Source organism: Galeopterus variegatus, unplaced genomic scaffold, assembly GCF_000696425.1.
Source record: "Galeopterus variegatus unplaced genomic scaffold, G_variegatus-3.0.2 Scaffold737, whole genome shotgun sequence".
Lineage (NCBI taxonomy): Eukaryota > Metazoa > Chordata > Mammalia > Dermoptera > Cynocephalidae > Galeopterus > Galeopterus variegatus.
In genome coordinates, this window is record NW_007726848.1 from 228,146 (window position 1) to 249,672 (window position 21,527).

At 37.1% G+C, this 21,527-nt stretch overlaps 1 protein-coding gene across 3 annotated transcripts in view; it reads left to right on the top strand.

The window, feature by feature from the left end:
- Positions 1-21,527, top strand: part of ARL15 (ADP-ribosylation factor-like 15) — a 410,068-nt gene that overhangs the window by 182,839 nt on the left and 205,702 nt on the right. For all 3 annotated transcript variants that reach the window (XM_008571944.1, XM_008571945.1, XM_008571943.1), the window contains one exon: positions 19,795-20,003. In XM_008571944.1, the coding sequence (XP_008570166.1) occupies positions 19,795-20,003 (209 nt within the window). The remainder of the gene's footprint in view (positions 1-19,794; positions 20,004-21,527) is intronic.

Below are 21,527 nucleotides of genomic sequence, written 5' to 3' on the forward strand. Positions count from 1 at the left end.
AAAACAGTAGATAATAAACTACTCTGGTTCTTTAATGGTGGGAAAAAAAGAGTATATACAAATCCAATGACAGGAATGGTTTTGTGGCACAGATGGCATTTAATGCAGAACTTGAGAATAGATTATGCTTGAAAACATAGAGATAAGGAAAAGTGGATTCCTAGCAGAAGGAAAAATCATAAGCAGATGCAGCAGCAGTTGGGAAGCATGATCGGTATAAGGCAAAAATGTGAGCAATTCATTTTGGCTGTTGTAAAGGTTCCATAAATGGTGTGGAAGGATTCCAGGTTAGAAAGGTCAGTTGGGTCAAATCATCAAGAGCCTTGAATGGCAGGTTAAATTCTTTGCACCAATGCTTTCCAAGGTTTTTCATATTATCAGACACATTGAAAACGATAATATTTTAATGGTATATTAGGATAAACAGAAACTGCTTACTGCTAGAGGTGATGACAAGAGATAGAGGGAACATGCCCCAGGCCCCACTAGACACCGCAAGGGTTGTAAGGATCTCAGCACATCTGTAATCCTTCCAAGGCACATCCACGTTAAGAAGAAGATAAGATTTGTAGTTTTAGATTTTATCTACACATATTTCCCTCTCAAATTCAATTTAAAGCTTTTTTGAGCTTTCTGCCCAGCAAATCACCTTCTCCCCTCCACAGATACATACAGACTCTTCCTTAAATGTACCACATGTGTATCTAGTTCTCAGTTCAAGTACTAAGAGTCCCATTCATTTACTTTTCCTTCAAAATTGTGGCTTTTAATTGAAAGAAGAGATGACAATCTACCCATGTCCCAAGGTTTTAAATTTCCTACCCAAGTTGTAGTCACCAAAGACAAATTCTAGATTTCTCAGGAGTGTATCCTTGCACTTGTTTTGCCCCACTAGCTTTTGACTTTATGATCCTTTTGAAGAATAATTATATCTCAGTACTAATGCATTTGAATTTTACCCTGAAATTTTCTCAAGATTACCTACCTTTTTTGGTCACCCAAAAAGTGAATATGCCATTTCTGATAATTCTTTCAAGGAATTAATATATGGCTCTGAAATAATAATTAATCAAATTGTTACAGTTCAAATCTGAAAGAAACTATTGTAGACTAAGCAAAATTACCTTAACAAATAATTTTCTATTAAAGGATTTCCCTTGATTAAAGAATTGATTTTAAATACCAAAATATCATAATTTGATGATGTTACTTATAACTTCATTGGCTGTTGCATTAGCAAAGAGGGTGCTTCTTGGAGCACTTTCTCTCTCTTGACATTTACCAATTAAATTAAGAGTACAAAAATAGATTTTGATTGAATATTTTAAGAAATTTTAATACTTAGAATGGGTCAAAAACGTTATAATTTGATTATAATTTCTTTTAGATATAATGATACTTTGGTTATGTTTTAAAAAAGAATTTTTACCTTTTAGAGATAGATACCAAAATATTTAGAGATGAGATTATATGTCTGATATTTGCTTCAAAATAATGTGAAGGAGGAAGTGGGATGAGGCTGGATTCGCCAGGATAGGTGGTTGTCAAGGCTGGGTGATAGCATTCCTCAAATTTTTCTGATTACATTTATTTTATTTTTTGGCAGTTGGCTGATAGGAGGATTTGAGCCTTAACCCTGGTGTTATCAACACCATGCTCTAACCAGCTGAGCTGACCAGCCATCCCTTCTGATTACACTTATATGTTCAAAATTATTCATAATAATATAGGAAAATATCAAAAGTATAATGCATCATTTATTTGGTGAACATTAAAAACTGTGTAGTACCATCAAAAGGTGAGGGTGACTATTCCATGCTGCATTAAATCTGAACTGCTGTGTTTTTCATTTCTGTTCTTTGCCTTGTTTTTTTCATAGTTCATGGTCTCTTCTCTCTTTCTCTTTCTTTTTTAATTTCTTAATTTCTTGATTTAGTTTCTAGCTTTCTCTTCTTGCTACTGTCTACGTGCCTGTCTCTGGTAGATTCTCTCCTCGGTCTCCCACATAGTGATGTACTACTTCTGATATGCTCTGAGTAGGGAGCAAAGAAACTGAGTGTGACCACATTTTTCTCTAGGCAAGATTTCTCTGTGACCCTGAGGGACTGGTTTGAGTCTTAAGCATTTGAGCTTTAGGATGTTAATTTGGGACATTTCTGTTGACTGCCCCATGGCTCCTAGTTTTCAGCTGTGTTCTAGATAATTGAGGTATCTTATAAATGTTTAGATATATTGTACAATCAGCTATATATGTTAAGAAGTGCAAGGAAGGGATTTTTGTTTGTTTGTTTTTAATGAAGTGATAATGATGGTAATAAAATTTACCTTATTTATAACTCATTGAAAAGGAATTTAACTTTCCAGTTTTTGTTATTACTTTAAGAATCAGAAGAGTAAGTATGCTTGTATGGGAAGTACTTGTGTTGCTCAGAAGTAGGTTGAAGCCTAAATGACATAGTGTTAGAAAGATATTATCAACTCAGTAGGCTGCTAGACTGTGAGCTCATGAGTCAGGCAGGGGTCATGTCTAATTGGTTTGCCACTGTATTCCTGATGTCCAGTTTTATGTCAGAAACATAGAAGCCACCCACTAAATATTTGTTAGTTGATTACATAAATAATAATATAAGTCAGATGGGTATTTTTGATTCTGCACACATGAATTGAGTGAAGATTATATTTTGGCTCCTATAGTAGCTACCTAAAATATCCAGAAGAATTGGTCTCAAAACATAAGTGCAGGAAGCTGTCAGCCCTTTGTAGTCATAAGGAACTGGGCAGGTAAAAACACATGCATTGTTATAAGTTTAGTTCTTTAAATGAAAGAGATGTACAGTGTTCTCTAGGATCACAATGGATAGGGAAAGCAATTTTATAAGAATGAGGTTAAGGAAGGCTTCACAGGGAGATGATGTTTGGATTCAGACTTGAAATGTGATAGGAATTATCTAAGTAAGCCATGAGTGAAGCAGAGGAAAAAGTCAGAGGAAAATGCATGGTGGAAGTTGTAGTCCATTTGTGCTCCTATAACAAAATACCTGAGTAGGTATTTATAATTTATAAAGAACAGAAAAATACTGGCTCAGGGTTCAGGATACTGAGAAGTCTCCAAGCATGGTGCTAACATATGCCAGGGGCCTTCTATTGCCTCATCCCATGGCAGAAGGCAGAGGGGCAAGAGAGAGTGAGAGCACATTTATAATTTATAAAGAACAGAAAAATACTGGCTCAGGGTTCAGGATACTGAGAAGTCTCCAAGCATGGTGCTAACATATGGCAGGGGCCTTCTATTGCCTCATCCCATGGCAGAAGGCAGAGGGGCAAGAGAGAGTGAGAGCAAGGCAGAAAGAGATTTGAATGCACAGCCTCAAACCTTTTTGTAATCAGCACTAATTCATTCATGAGAATGGAGTCCTCATGACCTAAACCCATTAGGCCCCACCTCCCAACACTGTTACACTGGGGGTTAAGTTTTCAACACATGCTGTCTGGGGGGTACTTTTAGACCATAGCAATGGAGTTTCAAAGTATCCAAGAGCTTGGCAGTTACAAGGGCTAGAGAGGAAGTGGTAAGTTTGGTGATTGATGATTGACCATTAAGAATAAAGGATAAGGATTTGAGAATGACTCTTTAGATTCACTTTTTGAATCTTGGCTGTCAATCCTCAAACAGGGAATTCAGGAGGCTGGATTAGGAAACAGTGCATAGTAAGAAGGGTTTCATTTGAGAACAAGTTGAGTTTAAAATAACCTGGGGAATATCTAGAAGGGAATGTATGATAGACAGTAAGACATATTGATGCTCAGGAGAAAATTAGATAAGTGCATTTGAACTGAGTGTTTTAAGGATACTAGAAGTAGCTGAAACAATGTGAATGAAGACTTTCCCAAGAAGTTTACATAAAGAGAGGAAAGAAGCTGGTGAACAGAATTCTGGAGAATATCAACAGAGGTAATTCTTAGTTGTAGGTCTGTGCACTCTGAGGGCACAGACCATGTTTTCATTTTCTTATCTCTGGAGTACAGCACGGCATAATGCATGCCACCCAGTAAACCCTTGCAGCATTTTTTTTTTTTTTTTAATATTGCCTTCGAAGGAAGCATTTTGAGAATGCAGTGATTACTGTTGACTAGAGCAGTAGTGGGTTGACAGTTAGACCAATGGTAAATGATTAAGTTTTTTCTTCCTTTAGTTTATTAATCCACAATATTGCCTTCGAAGGAAGCATTTTGAGAATGCAGTGATTACTGTTGACTAGAGCAGTAGTAGGTTGACAGTTAGACCAATGGTAAATGATTAAGTTTTTTCTTCCTTTAGTTTATTAATCCACATTTGGAAGTTTCTACCTTGCTGCAACTTCATTTTAGACTTTATGTTAATTATCTATTGCTGTGTAACAATTTACCACATACTTAGTGGCATAAAACAACACTCATTTCCTCAGTAAGTTAAACATAGAATTACCATATGACCCAGCAATTCCACTCCTAGGCATATACCCAAAAGAATGAAAACAGATGTTCGAATAAAAATTTATACACCAATTTCATAGCAACTCTGTTCACCATAACCAAAGGATGAAACAACCCACATGTCCATCAGCAGATGAATGTATAAACAGAATGTGGTACATCCATATGATGGAATATTATTCATCCATGAAAAGATCTTCTAAATTCTCATTTTTGTTGGCAGATTTTAGTATCTCAGGGTTGTTAGACTGAGGGCCTCAGTTCCTAGGCAGTTATTGGCCAGAGAATGCCCTGAGTTTCTTTCCATATGTGCTTCTCCAACATGGCAGTTTGCTTCATAAAAACTTGCAAACAGAGAAGGCAATAGAGAGAATCTGGTAGCAAGACGGAAGTTACAGTCTTTCATAACCTAATCACGGGTGTGATATCCCATCACTTTGCCACATTCTGCTGGTTGGAAGCAAGGCAGTAGCCAGCCTACACTCAAGGGGAGGAGATTACATAAAGGTGTCGGTATCTTTATGGTGGGGATAATCGGTGGTCATCTTAGAGTCTGCCTATCATAGACAGTAAGGGGTTTCTGTGGAACTTTGGTAATTTATGTTGGTATGATCTTATGTTCTTCCTGACACAACCTTCTTCTTGTAAGCCTCCAAATTATTTTTTGAGCACCTATGACTCTATTATGACAGTAATAAAGAAAGAGAAGATATGTACCCTGGTTTTATGAAAATATAAAATGTGGGTCATTCTCTTGATGCTGCCTACTTTCTTATAGAAAGTTTTCTTCTACATTGATTATTAGTAAGGATCCATGACTTCAGTATGGTTTGTGCTAAGACTGTTCCTGTTTGTGTGTGTGTGTGTGTATTGAATGAAATGATCTGATTCTTAAGGTTTATAGTAAGACCATCATTTTTCTAATTAAGGAAGAAATAAAATCTTGAAGGATACAAACTAAAGAATGGGGAGGGGTGGATAATGTGTTTTTCTTCTGCTAATTTTGTATGTGTGTGGCCATTTGTATATAAGATAAACTATTCAAAATAGCAAGTTTATGATAAATGTGCTAAGTGTGATACATTTTTAAAAGATGGACATTGATTCTATGTAAGAATGGCAAACTTAAGCAGATTAGCATACTTTTATACATGTCTGCCCTGTAATTGTTTTTACTTTAGGGCATGAAAGGAGTAACATCTCCTTATTAGTCAGCTATAAAAATAAGTCCTAACCTAATATAAGAGATTTAAGAAAATTCAACATTGTGGAACCCTACTGAATTCTTCTTCTCTTATTTCTTCTCATGCAGTCTTTTCTGTCCTCAGGCATGTATATTCTTTATCTATCCGCCTCTAAATAAAAGTTAGACAGTAGGCATAGCATCATTTAAATTGCACTCTCTTTTCTTCTGAGCATATTCTTCATGGGAAACTATTTGAAAGTGAAATGCTTGACCTCAGGCAATGTTTCAAACTCATTTGTCTTCTCTTTGGCTAGTGACCAGATTCCTAATCTTTTTTATGCTGTGACTCGATTTTGTGTAACCCTCCGTTACCAAGTGCTATATGACACATACATACTTGTATTTTAAAGTTAATTAAAATTAATTTTATTTTGAGAGTTCCACTTGCCTCTTGAGATAATAGGATACATCCGTAGCATCAAAGATGAAGGGTTGGCAATTACTGATTTAGTGGTATAATTAAGTGTGAAGAAATCTGTTTAAAGATATATGTGATGTAATGGGCAAATCTTGTTTTAATATATAGTAATTGTGTAAAAAGGAAGTCTGATCACTTGAAGATATTAATGATTTATTCATCCAGCCTCAGTTATAGAAACTGTTTCTTTGGAATTGTCTGAAATGGAGCGATCATATCAGTAGCATCCTCTGTAGTGGCAGTTCTGAAGCGCAAAGGAAAATAGACAGAAAGGAACTGCCTTGATTTAGAAAGAAGCTCAGAGAGAAATACCAGTATTTTAAACAAGAAATATAGAAGGAAGAAAGGGAGAGAGGAAGAGTCAGTTTAAACTATATAAGAATGAGACTGCTTATACTCAAATTCATGGGCAAATAGTCCACATATTCATTTTTTCATTGAGTTATTAGTTCACTTAATCAACAAATATTGAGTGCCTGATCTGTGCCAGATTCTGTACAGACATGTGGAGACACACTGGTGAACAGGACAAACGAGGATCTCAGATCCTATGAGGTGTTTACCTATTATTATTTTCTCCCTTTTATCAAAAGAGAAACTGAGGCTTAGAATAATTAGGCTGATTATCCAAGGTCATGCAGATGAAATGTTGCAGAGCTAGGCTTTGAACCCAGTGAATGTGAGTTCAGAGCCCATGGGTTAATCACTCTACCAGCATGCTGTCCATCAGGGCTTTCAAGGAAAATTGTGTACCGAATTCTGACAAAATGGGAATTTTTGAAACTTTTGGAAGATACCTGATCCCTAAACTGAGACCTGCCCATATTTATTTATGATTTGCAAGGCACATTGACTTGTCTAATTATATAATTCAAATTATAATGTGTATTAGTTTATGTCCATTACTACATTAAACACTGGTGTCACCTCCCTAAGTCTAGACTGTTCCTTTGGTATTCACTATTTTATGCTTAAGCCTGGACATGATCCTGGCTGCACTTCAGTAACAACTAGAACAAAGGGAATGGTTCAGATGGGAAAACTGAACTCTTCCTTTAAGAGTTGTGATAAGCATAGTCATAGAAAGTGTAAAACGATGAAAGTGTAAATACTCGTATGGGTGGAATCATATATTGTAGAGCAAGCTGAATTCTCTTAAAGTTTTATTAGATGAGTAGGTTATATGGTAATAACTTGTTTTAAGGTCAGATTAATCATAGAAGGAAAATTGTAGTTAAAGTGAGAGACAAATTTAATATTCTACTTTTGAGCATCAAGTCTTACAATCTGTGATTCCAGTTATACTTTATTCTGTATAGGATGAGACATTAGATGTTTAAAGTTTTTCTGTGGGCTGTGAATTTTCTTAATCTAGAACCTCATGCATCTCTATCAATTTTGTCACAGGGTTGATTAAAGTTCATGATGAAAAAAATACTGATGGGGGAAAAAAGGCAAGCCATGCTAGAATGCGATAGCATTTCCACAGCATTAAAAGATCTTATCTCACTCAGAGTATGTAACAAATATCTTCCACTCCAGCCGGAAAATTCCCATCTTGGCTGTTCCCAGTTTGTTGCTTTGGTCAATGGCAATTTCAATGAAATTGTTTCCATACTAGTTTTTCTAGTCTGGCCACCAGATTTTCTAGAATACCACAAAAGTGCTCTGCTTTTTGTGTCATGGCAGTAGCTCAGGAATTTGCTGCTTAGTAAACATTTGGAACTATGTACGTTGTGATCACTTTGGGGTTTGTGAGTCTTCTAGGGAGTCAGCCCATTGCTTTTGCGGGAGTACAGAGGGGAACATTTCCCCAGAACTATTCCCACAGCTTTTTCTTTCTATGCTTTCAGTATCTAATGGCTACTGACTCTATTGGGCATCAGGACAGTGAAAAGAATCACATGAACAGAATTTGAAAGGATCCCAAAGAGCATAGGATGATGCGCTTGTTCGTGTTTTTGGTACAGTGCTTAGCACATGCTGCTTTGTGGCTGCACATTTCCAAATACTAAAATAGGACTCTGAGAAAGGCCAAGTCATGAGTAGAGTGAAGTTTTATTGTAGATGTGTTTAAGAAATTCTTAATATTAGATGTTGAGTGAGAGATTCCTTTCAGAAATAGGTATGTGCCAGAGACAAAAATTCCATACTAATAACTGTGCACCAACAAACCACCACCATCAACCAAAAAAGATAGGTTATTGGTGTATCATAGAATTATTTGTTGGGTAAATTGTACATTCTGCATTTGAGAAATCTGAATAAATATTTATGAAAGATTAGTTAATTCATTGAAAAATATTCATTGAGTTCCCATTTTGTGCAAAACTTTGTGTTCAGAGTATGGAGATGAACCAGACACAAAACTCCCTTATGGCTCTTTCAGTCTAATCAGGAAGATGAACTATGCATTTACATGACTGTGCTATAAGATAAAATGTGTTACGAGAACAACCAAGAGAAATAGACTAAAAGTGTCTGAGAAGTTATCTCCAGAAAATCAGGGAAGGCTTGGTAGAGAAGGTGACACTTGATCTGGCCCTTGAAGAGTATGTAGTGGTTAGAATGTGAGAGCTGAGGGGAGAACTGACATGGTAGGAACTCCAGGCAGAGGAGATAACAAAACCCAACACATGAGGGCGAAAAACTTGGGTCTAGTCTAGCAGAGTAAGAAGCTGCATTTTTGGAGTGTATAAGGAACAGATATAGAGAAATGCAGTAGGAATGGCAAACTGGAGTCAGATTACAGAGAACTGTGAATGCTAAATCAAGTAGTTTGGGAACTTCAAGTTTAAGGCATTTAATATTTTTGAGCAGAGTGGTGATATGACTTGTTCTAGTTTTCTGGTCAAATATTAATGTAATCAGATCTGTGCAAAGACCAGTTAGAAGGCCATTCTGGTGATCCAGGTGGAGGGTGGCAAGGGTGTGAACCAGAGAGAGAAGGTAGAGGATAAGCAGATGTCAGAATATGGGCATAGTCCTCAAGTATGATTTTTAGGACTTGACATTAAAGGTAATGATATAAAATTGTGTTCTGAGTAACACAGACATTATAGAGTATGTGTGGAGGGAGGATAAGGTGAGAAGAGGGTAATTGGTGTATCAGCTTGTGTGGTGTTGTTTAGAACTTTGTTTTATAACAGGTAGGTTGAAGACCAAGGACCGTGGAATCTCCTGGGGATGTGCTATTTAAGTTCAGGTTCCTGGCCTGCACACATTATAATAATCTTTCTAGTTATTAAAGTGTGTGTCTACTGGGTTAAAATCCAACATAATAAACCAAGGGGATTAGTATGATTCTTGTATGGACCTCTTAATTTTGAGATTTCACTCCCAACTCCAGCTCTCCTATCTTTGGACATGAGGTACTCAGGGTGAGAGTAAAGATAGTTCAAAATAAGACTCTCATTTCTGCTGGAAAATAAATCCAAATTTATGCCTGTATTTTAGTAGATCTTAAGAGTCTCTTTTGCATATTAAAGACAATGAGTATCTACAGTTCTAAAATCTCTCTGGGGTCTCAAAATCCTTCACTCTTTTAAAAATTATTGAAGCCCCAAAGGGCTTTCTGTGGTTTGTATGTATCCAGATTTGCCATGTTAGAAATTGAAGTGGATAAATTTAAAACATATTTTAAAATTTCTTTAAAAATGACATTAATAAACCCACTGCATGTTAATGTAAATAACATGTTTTTATGAAAATTAACAATTTTAAAAACACCAAATAGTGAAAACATTGGCAAATCTGTAATTTGGCTTAACAGAAGAGGGCTGGATTTTCATATCTGCTTTTATAATAAGTCTGTTGCTGTATGTTATTATGATTGAAGTATATGAAGAAAACTCAGTTTCACATAGACATGAAGTTCAAATAGGAGGTTTATTTTTAATAGTCTCTTTAGTTAACTGTTGATTTTCTTCTTTGATACTGTCCTGAAATTCTTCAACAAGTGGTTCTTTTTAAAATATTAGTTGTGGGGCCGGCCCGGTGGCGCACTGGATAGTGCACCGCTTGGGAAGCGCGGCGGCGCTCCCGCCCGAGGGTTCGGATCCCACATACAGACCTCGTATAACTTCGTATAATGTATGCTATACGAAGTTATTACGGATTGATGGTGGTTCTTTTTAAAATATTAGTTGTGGGGCCGGCCCGGTGGCGCACTGGATAGTGCACCGCTTGGGAAGCGCGGCGGCGCTCCCGCCCGAGGGTTCGGATCCCACATACAGACCGGTTCCCGCTCACTGGCTGAGCAAGGCGCAGGAGCAACACCGAGGGTTGCAATCCCGTTGCCGGTCCCCGGTCCGGTACGGGGGCAACACTGAGGGTTGCGATCTGTTGCCAGACACGGAAAAAAGACAAAAAAAAAAAAAAAAAATTAGTTGTAATGCAGAATCTGAAAATCATATCAATGAACTTTTTGTACTCAGTTAATTAAAATCTGTTAGTCTTTCTTGTAATTTGAATATTTTTTAATCTATACATGGTTTTGTAACATCATACAGTGGTCATTTGGAAAATATTGGTTCATCGAGTTATGTCAGTCTCATCTTCCAAATGTTGACACATTGCATTATAAATGTCTGTTAATATCACCATAATCTCACCATTGAGAAGATAGTAAGCTCATAGTTGTAGAGACGAGTTTTCCAAAGTCCTAGTTTTTGCTTGAAAACAAATTTTACCATTGACAGCAAATACTGTCAATTATTTCCCTTGAAGTGACAGGTCTCCACTTCCATTTTCAGGAAAATGTCTATCAAATTCTCAAATCTGAATAATCATAGTTTGTCAGTTGAAATTTCAAGTAAAAATGGAGTTCCATGAAAAGAAAAGAAAAAAAAAAAAAAACAACTAATTGAGCTTACAACTCAAACAATTGTACAAGTGCTTATCTGCAAAACAACTTTCTGCTTTGGTATGTAGCAAACATGCTTTTTTGCATTCTTCCCATTTAGTCACATAGAACATTAAAGAGATGGTTTAAGAGCTAATTTAATAAAACCAATAATTTTTACAGTTTTATTAAGGGCATTCTTAGGTGAATTGGCTTTTATTCCCCCTTGCAAGTATGCAGTAGTAAGAATACTCATATAGTGACTGCTAGTTTGATGCTAGTACTTCTGCTCGTGCTAACTCATCAGCAGTTTTACTCACCATTGCTTTTGCACCATGTGCAAAGATGTCAACACAGTGAAAATAGCAAATGTCTTAGTATAATTATGAACATAGTTTTGATCTCCTGGGCCTCCTGTAAGAGTCTCAAAGACCACACTTTGCTGCTTACTGTTAGCAAACTAATGGCTGTCTTCTACCCTAAAGTATATGGATGTTACATAAACCAAGTCTTGGTTTTTACTTCCACGTAATAATTATTGTATTTTTCATGCTCTCTGCTACTGAGCCAAGTGCTGGTCAAATGGGCTAAGTTGACATTTATATGCCAGTCTTTGTGTAGATGAAGGAGGCCCTGTTGGTGTCTGCCTGGAACACCATTTCCATGGATATCAGATTGCCTTCCCACAGCCTGTACTTCGCATTCTTTGCCTGGTGGCTTTTTCTTGCTGCTGGAGCCAGCTTTGCTTGGGTGACTTGGGCAAGCTGAAAGTCCTAGAAAATTAATGCCTGCGCTCCTCAGCAGCCCTCAACCAACCACTGATGGGAGATAGAGGGGGGATATGTAGACAAGATCCAATTCCTCCACCCCTAGTGTCTGTTCCACTCTGGCTCTTAGAGTTCAAGCAGGATTAAACTCTGGTTACCAACAGTGGTCTCTGGCTTGGTAACCTTCTTTTTGCGTGTTATCTCTTTCCCTGTCTCACTTCTCTACTGTACCACTAGTGTTTCCTGTACTCATCTCCAAAATAAACTGTACTGGGGGAAACTAAAATAAGGCAGAAGCTATTTGTTTACATGGTTCCTCAAAGGTCTTCAGCCTTTGGGAGAAGGAAGACCTTTCTTTTTCTTCTTTCCTTACAATGTTTTCTCGTGGTAGATTTCTAATAAATATAATAATACCTTAATAAGCTAATCTTTTTCAGGCTATGCAGTTAGCCATATGTCCAAGAGTGTGTAGGGTGTTTATTCATTTTCAAGGTTTGTAAATTCTGGAGATATGGCAGTTTGGCTCTGAGGGAGGCTCAGGTATGGCAGGTGGTACTGTCCACCTTAAGTACTAACAGGCAATGAGTAGTACACAGAGCCCTTAAGCAAGACAAGACCACCCTAGGTAGTGTTCCTCAGGGCTCTGTGAGAGTTCTCCACTAACTGCTTAATCAAGCCCAGATACTCTCTGCCTGGCTTATAAAGCCATCCATATTCTGTCTTCACACTAGCCATTTACTTGTCACTAACTCAGATTTCATATTTCATGCCTATTCTCTTCCCTGTGCTCACCACCCACCCATTCCTAATTTCCTCCTAGCTTATGCTCTGCTGTCCCCTCCCCCCATTGGAATGCCTTTTCTCCCCTTTTCCCCAATATCAATCTTAAACTTTCTTTAAAGCCTAAAAAGATGTGGACATATGTTTTGAACACGCACACTCATTCTCTTAGAACATTCCATCCATTTGTATTTTACTGGAGCCTCTCACATTCTCTGAGAAGTAGCAACATGTAGTGGAAAAGAATACATGGTCTTTGGAATAAGTCCAAAGTCTGAATCCTAGATCTTCCAGTTATTAGCTAAACTCGTAGCAAAATGCTTGTCCTTTCTGTACCAATTTCTTCATCCATTAAATGAGGATAATAAAGCCTAAAGAGTTAAATGAAATGATATATATAAACCCTTTGTAAGGTTAGATATAATGTGAGATGTTCATAGCAGTTTTCACTGTGAATCTGGGGACTCTGTTCTTCTTCAGCTTAATGGTTATCCAGGTTAGTGCTGGTTCTCCTTCAGCCATGCAGACTAAACTTCTATTTTTTTATGAAGAACTCACCAGTTTCTATTTTTCTAACAATTATTTTATTTTCTAGAATAAAGTGTTTTTTGGACCCTTTGAAAAGCAAAATAAGGCAATGCACCTCTGTTTAGAGAACTTGACTTTACATCTTTACATTTTTATACTTTGTATCTACCATTTAGGGAGGGCTTAATTTACTTTCCTATATTTTGACTTTGTGTGTGTGGATAGGGAAGTCCATAATAAAAGTTTAAGTTTAAATATGGATATCTTAGTCCTTCCTGAATTCTTAGTATTTCAGTTTTTTAAAACAGATTAAGTGTTTTATAGAAGATGAAAAGAATCAAAAGAACCACCAGTCAAAACAACTGAAATTTCTATATGGGTGGAGAAAAAAGGGTTTAAAATTATTACTTTTCTCTCCTTTCTCCTGCTCTTTGAACGTTTTCCCCATGCTAGAAACCATTCCTCTTTAAGTAATACTCCTGAGGTCATCTGTGTTCTAAGGCTGTGCCCTTCACTAAGATTTGAAGACATATTAATAATTCACGTTCTCTAGAATAGGCTCCTTTTATGGGTCTCCAATTCCATTAAGTTTTCCAAAGGGAAATTATTCTCACTCCCTTCTAATTTCTTAAGACTGTGGTTAGAGGATAGAAAGAGGAGACAATCTGAACTTCTCATCCTGACTCTTTCTGCCACCACTGGGTGGCTGACAGTAGTCCTGGTTAGCCTGTTGCACAGTCCTTTGGCAATTGCCCTCTGGGAAACCATCTTTGGTTAGGGGTGACTGCAGTCCCTCCTATACCAGCAAGGATCTGAGCTCCTCCTTGCAGAGACAGGATCAGATCTCTGTAATTGCTTTTGTCTTCATGGTTTCTAGCAGTCACTCCTGTCAGCAGACAGGGAAATATCTGGAGCAGCACTAGTTCAATACAGTAGCCACTAGCCAGATGTGTTGTTTTAACTTTAAAAACATTTAAATAAACAATTCAGTTTCTCATTTGCACTAGCCACATTTCAAATACATAATAGCTACATGTGGCTAGTGACTCCCATATCAGAAAATACAGATGAAGAATATTTTCATTATTGCAGGAATTTTAGTTGGACAGCATTGTCTAGAGATCAGATTTTCCATAGGGATAACTTTGAGTAACTGTTCTTATTGGTGACTCCTGAATATCCCTATTTTTAAACTCATTAGGTTTATCTTTCAAAGAACAACCCTTAAGGAACGTATTCATGGCCTTTTAATTTAACCTCAGGGAACTTAGCATCTTTTTGGTTGCAAATAACAAAATAGTCTTCTAAAATTGGCTTGAATAATAGGCATTTACTGTGCTCACATAAGAAGGAGTTCTTACAGTGTAGGTGGTTGGTGCTGCTGCTCAGCAGTGTTCTCAAGGATCCAGGCTCTTCTCTCTGCCTATTCTGACATCCTCAGTGTGTAGGTATAGGTATGTCTCCTACAAGACTGCTAGAAGGCTCATCATGCCTATCACCTTATCAGCCAATGAAATCTAACAACTGTAAGAGAGAGATGGCTCTCTTTGGCCATCTCTCTTTTTATTGTGGGGCAAAATCTTTTTCAGAAGTTCCCCAAAGGGGCCGGCTCGTGGCTCACTCAGGTAAGCATGGTGCTGACAACACCAAGCCAAGGGTTAAGATCCCCTTACCGGTCATCTTTAAAAAAATAAAATAAAAAAAGAAGAAGCTCCCCAAAGACTTTTGTTATATCCCTCTTGGCCAGAACTGAGTAACATGTCCATGCTGCTGCAAGGGAGAGGCTGAGAAAACAGGTACCTGGCATTTTTAACCTCTGTAATGGAAGGCTGGCTCTGCTGTAAGCAAAGACTGAAATTTTGGTCTATTTTATTTACTGCTGTATCCCCAGTACCTAGGATGGTGCCAGGCACTCAGTAAATATCTATTAGATGAGTCAGTTAATGAGTAATGAGAGAATTTAACATCCATAAAGTGCCACAGAAATGAACTTAGACACTGAGGGCATATTATGCTCCTGTCTTATCCATTTTCTCTTGTAGTACCTTGAACCAGAGTCTCCTGGTTGGGACTCTCAGAATGAGCTCTTAGATTTCCAAGCGTTCCTTACATCTTTTAATAAGGCAGTATCAGACCTTGGGTAATTAGGACATTTGGCAACACCCTCCACCCAACCCCACTATTGTTAAGACTACTCGTTTGTTTTTTAATCTAGGTGTACAAATTATAGACCAGGTCTGATTTAGGTGTTTAACCATTTTACATAACAATTGTAATCTAAGTGACACAGAGCACTCACTTTCCAGTCATTAGAATAAGAGTGGCCTCAGACTGCTGTTAGATGTCACATTCTGAGTTTGTTACTCCTTTTGAATTAGTTTTGTGGGTCAGGAATATTGGGATGTGGGCATCAAACAGGTGTCCCTAACCTTCCCAATTAGGCTCACTCCTCAAGGCATCCAACAGCTGGGTTGATGACACAGCCATTTCTCATTTTAATCTGGTGACTAAACTATGGTCCCTTAAGCCAGACTACACAACTGTAGTTCCACCCTCCACTTCATTGCTGGTTTCTGTGGCCCCAATCTGGGTTAGGCTGCTGCTGACTAAAGCCATTGTCAGCTTGAGGCTGGAGTGGAATTTAGAATTCCAAGCTCAGTGTTGGTCACAAAAGTAGAAATGTTAAGATTGGGCAGAAGACTATATAGTAAGATAAGGGAAGGGTCTCTTCACTATTAATAATAATATATTATTTAGATATATTCTCACACGAGGGACATTTTTAAAAGTTATGGTATTTGTCTTTGGGTTTGTTTCACCCATCAGTACTGTGATAGGACTTATTTTCATTTTGTCTCACTATTTTCATATGTACTCCTAATGTGGCAAATGAAACTATAGTTTCTCATTGAAAGAGGTGTCCATATGAGTTGGATTTCCAGTGTGTCCCATGTGTTTCCAAAGGACAAGTTCCATTTAAAAATGCAACCAATATTCTTCTCTTTATACATGACTCCCTAGACACCATCTTAGGTGTGGCCATATCTGTTCCTTCTGATATATTTGCAGACCTCATTTTAATTAGTATTACTTTGCAGGATTTGAGGATTTCAGCTAAAAGGAATAATGGCTTTCTAAATATTTCTTTAGATGCTAACTCAGTGACTTGTATGGAATAGGTACTTAATAACTATTCATTGAATAATTTGTTGGGAAATATTCTTGGACACGTTTCCACTCTGGGCATTAATATATATAGGCACTTGAGTACCTTTTGTTTGAACAGGTTCCATCTTTTTTTCCTCGTAGTTTATGTGGTAGTAGAGTTCTTTATTTAGCTTAATCATGTCTCTGGTCAGTGATTCATTCCAATCCTATTAGACCTAAATGTATTTTTAAGTCTATAACCTTGGACAAATTATATAATCTTTTGAGGTCTTGGTTTTCTTATTGATAAAATGAGAATGATAACAGTACTTACCTCATCAAACTGTCATGGGTAAATGAATTAATGCATGTAAAATACTTAGAGCAACTGCCATTCGTGTCAGCTATACTAGTTGGTAAGTTACAACTGTTCATTTACTAAAAATAAAAAATCAACAAAAACTTTCTGTGAGCATCAATGAAAGCATTCTATGAGCATTAATTGGCTTTATGGGATTTACAATAAAGCATGTTGCATATATTCATATTATATGGAAATTGTATGCTACATATTCTTTATGTTAGTAAAATTTGTAACAAACATATGTGTGTATATATATGCACACAATATTTTCGTTGTTTTAAAGATTTACCACTGTATAACACTGCCTCCACTTTTGTCCCTCAAGCTTATGGGTGGTTCCCTAGCATATGGATAGTGTCTGGACTTAGCTTGTAGCAGATGCTGTTGGTATCCTACCCAGATCTCCTTTACTGGACCACTGCATCCATCTCCCAGCTGCTGTGAATATTGGCTGCTAATGACTCACACCTGTACCCTTCTCTAAAGGACTGCCCTTGGCTGGAAGTAATTGCCTCAACCAAATATGTTTGGCAGATTATGAAATCAGGCCCCAATCCCCTCCTGTTCCTCAGGGGTGGCTCATAGCCAATGACTATACAGGGGTGTAGCAGTCCAGCTCCCTTGCCTCTGGACTAGACAACTTCTGTGGTTCAATCCATGCCCTAGAGTTCCTGTGGGATCAAGGCGAGGCTAGATTTCTGAAACCATATCTTTGCCTAGCTTCTTCCCCCATTCTACCTTACTTCTTTCACTCCTGGCTTCTCCTCACAGTACTCTGTCTATATAATCAGGTGTACAAGAAATGCCATCTCACTCTCTGCTTCTAGGGAACCTGACCTAAAATGTTGCTAATCTCAGTAACCCTGTTGTTTTCTTAGTTCCACCATCACTTATGCAACTAATTCCCTGTATTAAATAATTATCTCTGGCTTCAATTTCCTTTCTTGATTTTTTTTTTTGTTTGTTTGTTTTCTTGGTTGGACCCAGCCTTATATGCATCAACCCTGCTCATCTCCCATGTCTTTGCATATTTAATGTTACTCAACATTAAATGCCCTTGATCCTCTTACATGCTTAGTTATTTCAGTATAATATAATGGTGAATACCCAAGATTTTAGGATCTTAAAATTAGTTTCAAAACCTGAGTCAATTACACCTCCCTCCTCAGGTTGTTGTAAGAATTACATGAGCTATTCTTTTTAAAACACTTAGCACTGTGCCTGAAATATAGGAAGTGCTTAAAAAATGATAGCTATTTGGTTACTGCTGTTGTTTAAGAGATTTGCCCCACTTCAGGTGAGATGCCTCATGTCTTGTTCCCAGAGACAGTGCTTTATTACACTGTATTATAATCTCTGAGTTTTCTTTTTTATTTCTCCCAGAAAATATGAGCTTCTATCTGTCTTCCAGTGGTGTGGTGGCTTTCCAGGAGAGGAAAAGACTTGATATGTAGCATCTGATGGTTTCCATGGTGGAATTACTCCCATTCTGGTTGATTTCAAGATACCGTTGTAATGTCACTAAAGACAGAATTGGGAAGAGATGCACACAAGTGACTCTTACCAGCCAGTGCACACCAACTTCAGTCCCCAATGTTTGTGTATCCCTAACCTTAGCGCACAGTATGTTGAATGTAGGAGCCAGATGTTTAATAAATGACTAAAACATTGTTATTAACTGGTTAGGACTTGATCATATGTAGTAAATTGTCAAAATTCCTTGATATCTAATTTTTATTATACAAACGATAACATCCCTCCCCTACACACACACACACACACACACACACACACACAGACACACAGACACACAAATTGCCCATTCTGTTCATGAATCAAAGTAATAAATGCAGTTATCATGATGTAATGGGAAATGCCCGTCCCCTCCATGGGCAGGTTGTCTACTAACTTAGATGCAAACCCCAGTTTTGTGAGGTGCTAGACACGATTGGGGATCACTCACTTCACCTCTCTCGGCCTCAGCTTCCTCAGAGAGTTGGACTGGATAGTCTCCAAAGTTTCTTCTAATCTCAAAATTTATAAAGCTTAATTAGTATGTAATTTCATTTCTTCATTCCCTCATTTTCCTTATTTCTGTGTTGAACTTTGAGTTCTATATTGTGTTAGATGTTGGAAATGCAAAGATGAATAAGACATCTCCTGGCAAATGAGAATCTCGATGTGCTTTTTATCAACATCTAGTCTCATCAAGATTATGAGTGTGCTCATTGCCTTTTATTCTCCCCCCTGGATTAGAAACCTATATTAGTCAGTTTTCTGTTGCTTATAGTGGAATGTCTGAAACTGGGTAATGTATAAAGAAGTAAAATTTATTTCTTATAGTTTGGGAAGCTGGGAAGTCTGAAGTCCAGGGGTGCATCTGGTGAGGGCCTTCTTTTTGGTGGGAACTGTCTACAGAGTCCTGTAATGATGAAGGAAATCACATGATGAGAATGTGAAGAGCTCTTTTTATAAAGCCACCAGTCTGTGCCCATGATAATCCGTTAAACCATTAAACTCATCATTCCATGAATGGATTAATCTATTCAGAAGGGCATAGTCCTTATGATCCAATCACCTCTTAACGGCCCCACCTTTCAAATATCATAATCAGATTTCCCACTCTCTTAACATTGTTCCAGTGGGGTCAAATTTCCAACACATGAACACGTAGTAAAACCCAAATGGATTTATACAAATGTACAAAAGGCCAAGATTTTGTTGTTCACAAATTTCAGCACTTTGACACATACAGTGATTGTCCTAATGACTCTCTAGAGGGAACTAGAAAATATCAACAGACTAATGTTAATGATATGGAAAGGAGCCTTGGTAAACATTCAAGTCATGTTACTCTCTGATTTAGGTTCATAGTCAATTTACAGAGAGTGTAGTTCATTCAGGAATATTAAGCAAAGTCTGAAAGCATTCTTTTAAGTCTAAGAAGCATATATCCTGTTTCTTACATATTTTAATATGAAAGTCAGAAAGAATGGTGCTTAAGCTTTTGTTTTCTCCTTCAGGGTCATATTCACCTATTGTAACGCCTTTTTTGTTCTCATCCACAGTGATCTCTGCCTTCTCTAAATTCCTATTCTACTCCATACCACAGAGTTTAGCACTTAACTTTTAAAAGATACATTGGTTTCCAGTAGGAATTACTGTTGGGAACATTTTTCAGTTGCTGAAAGCTATTTTTAAAAAGGAAATTTGTTTTGTTTTTGACAGGGGCTGATAGTATCCGGAAATACTGGAGCCGCTACTACCAAGGATCTCAAGGGGTAATATTTGTATTAGACAGTGCATCTTCAGAGGATGATTTAGAAACTGCTAGAAATGAACTGCACTCAGCTCTTCAGCACCCACAGTTATGCACTTTACCCTTTTTAATATTGGCCAACCATCAAGACAAGCCAGCAGCTCGCTCAGTACAAGAGGTATGTCTCATTAACTTGATAACTCTTTGTCTACTTTGTCTTTTGGGCTTTTGCTACGTCACTGGAATCTGGAAAGGTACATATAATTAGGGATATGCTGTTTTCAAAAGAAACCTTACTTTCTTAAGCAGAAAGTCTATCAATCTGATAGTTCTTGTTTAGATAACTAACCCTACTTGAAGAGTGCAGATTATATTTTAACTGCTTAGCAAAAGTTAGAGGATATATCCAGGATTTTTCTCATCTGTTTTGAAGAGCTTCAGGCCTGGTTATTTAAAATTTTTTTAAGCCCCCAATTTAGTTCATTCTCTTTTCCAGCTTTTCAAGGAATGCATCATGCATATCACCATGTGTCGCTTGCCCTCAAATGCCATGTTCTTGTCCCTCTGAAATGCTCACTGTTGTCTAGGAGTGATGGCTCCTATTCTGTAATCAGCCAGGCTGAAAAGTGATGTCCTGTCTTGTAAATTCTGTGCCACCAAATACATTTTAATATGGACACAGTCTTCGTTTTTCTCATTTGATTTCATTTTTTAGCTTGTATCTCTCCTGTAAAAGCATGAGACTAAGTCTGGGCAAATAATTAGTGTCCCACCCTGCAAAGCTTCTGCTTCATGGTACTAAAGTAATAAGATGTGAATAGTTTTTAAAACTTAAATTGTAGTAAATTATAACCTAAGTACAGTGAAATCAAAACTTTTCATGTGTTTCTTTACACCTGTAACTTTCGGAATATGTTTTCCCCTGTCCTTCAGAAAATTATGTGCTTCCTCAAGTGACTTTCAAATAAGATAATCATCTTATAGAAACAATATTACTCTTTAGACTGACAAATAGATGAGGAGCCAAGGGTATAACATGTTGTAACGCCAAACCTTCACACTTAGTGCGTGACCCATGGCAAATAGCTTTGTTCCTGTACCTGGATTCTCACCTGTAAATGGGAATAATTCAATTTATTGTGAGTGGGATTAATTTGGATCATTTACTTTCAAGTACTAAGTGGAAGAGGAGCCAGATATATCGAGTTTTCTTTAAATTTTAGAAAAATAGTAAATAAGGTAAGGATTTGTCATTAAGCAGACAGAACTCATGTTTATCTTTAGTTACTTCATTCAGCATTAAATACTTAAGTACCTTTTTTCTTTACAGATTTTGGAAAACATCTTATAGATAATATTAACTAATTAAAGTAAAAAATAAAAATCTATTCAGAAAGTCATTAATGTATAGTTCTTCAACATTGTAATTATGGTGCCTTCCCAATCTATTCTTAAGAGCTTAGGTAAAGTTTTTAACTCCTCAACATCAGTTCTTCTGCTTGTAAATGGATATAGTATTATGCAATGATGGGTAGTTATGAGTGTTAAATTAGTTTACTATTACAAGATGCTTTGCTGAAAATGCATTGTTATTCTGATATTCGTTATGGAAAATATGATAATATATATGTGTTTATTACAGAATACACCTACACAATATAATATGTGTATGTGTGATATATAATACATATTAATACAACAT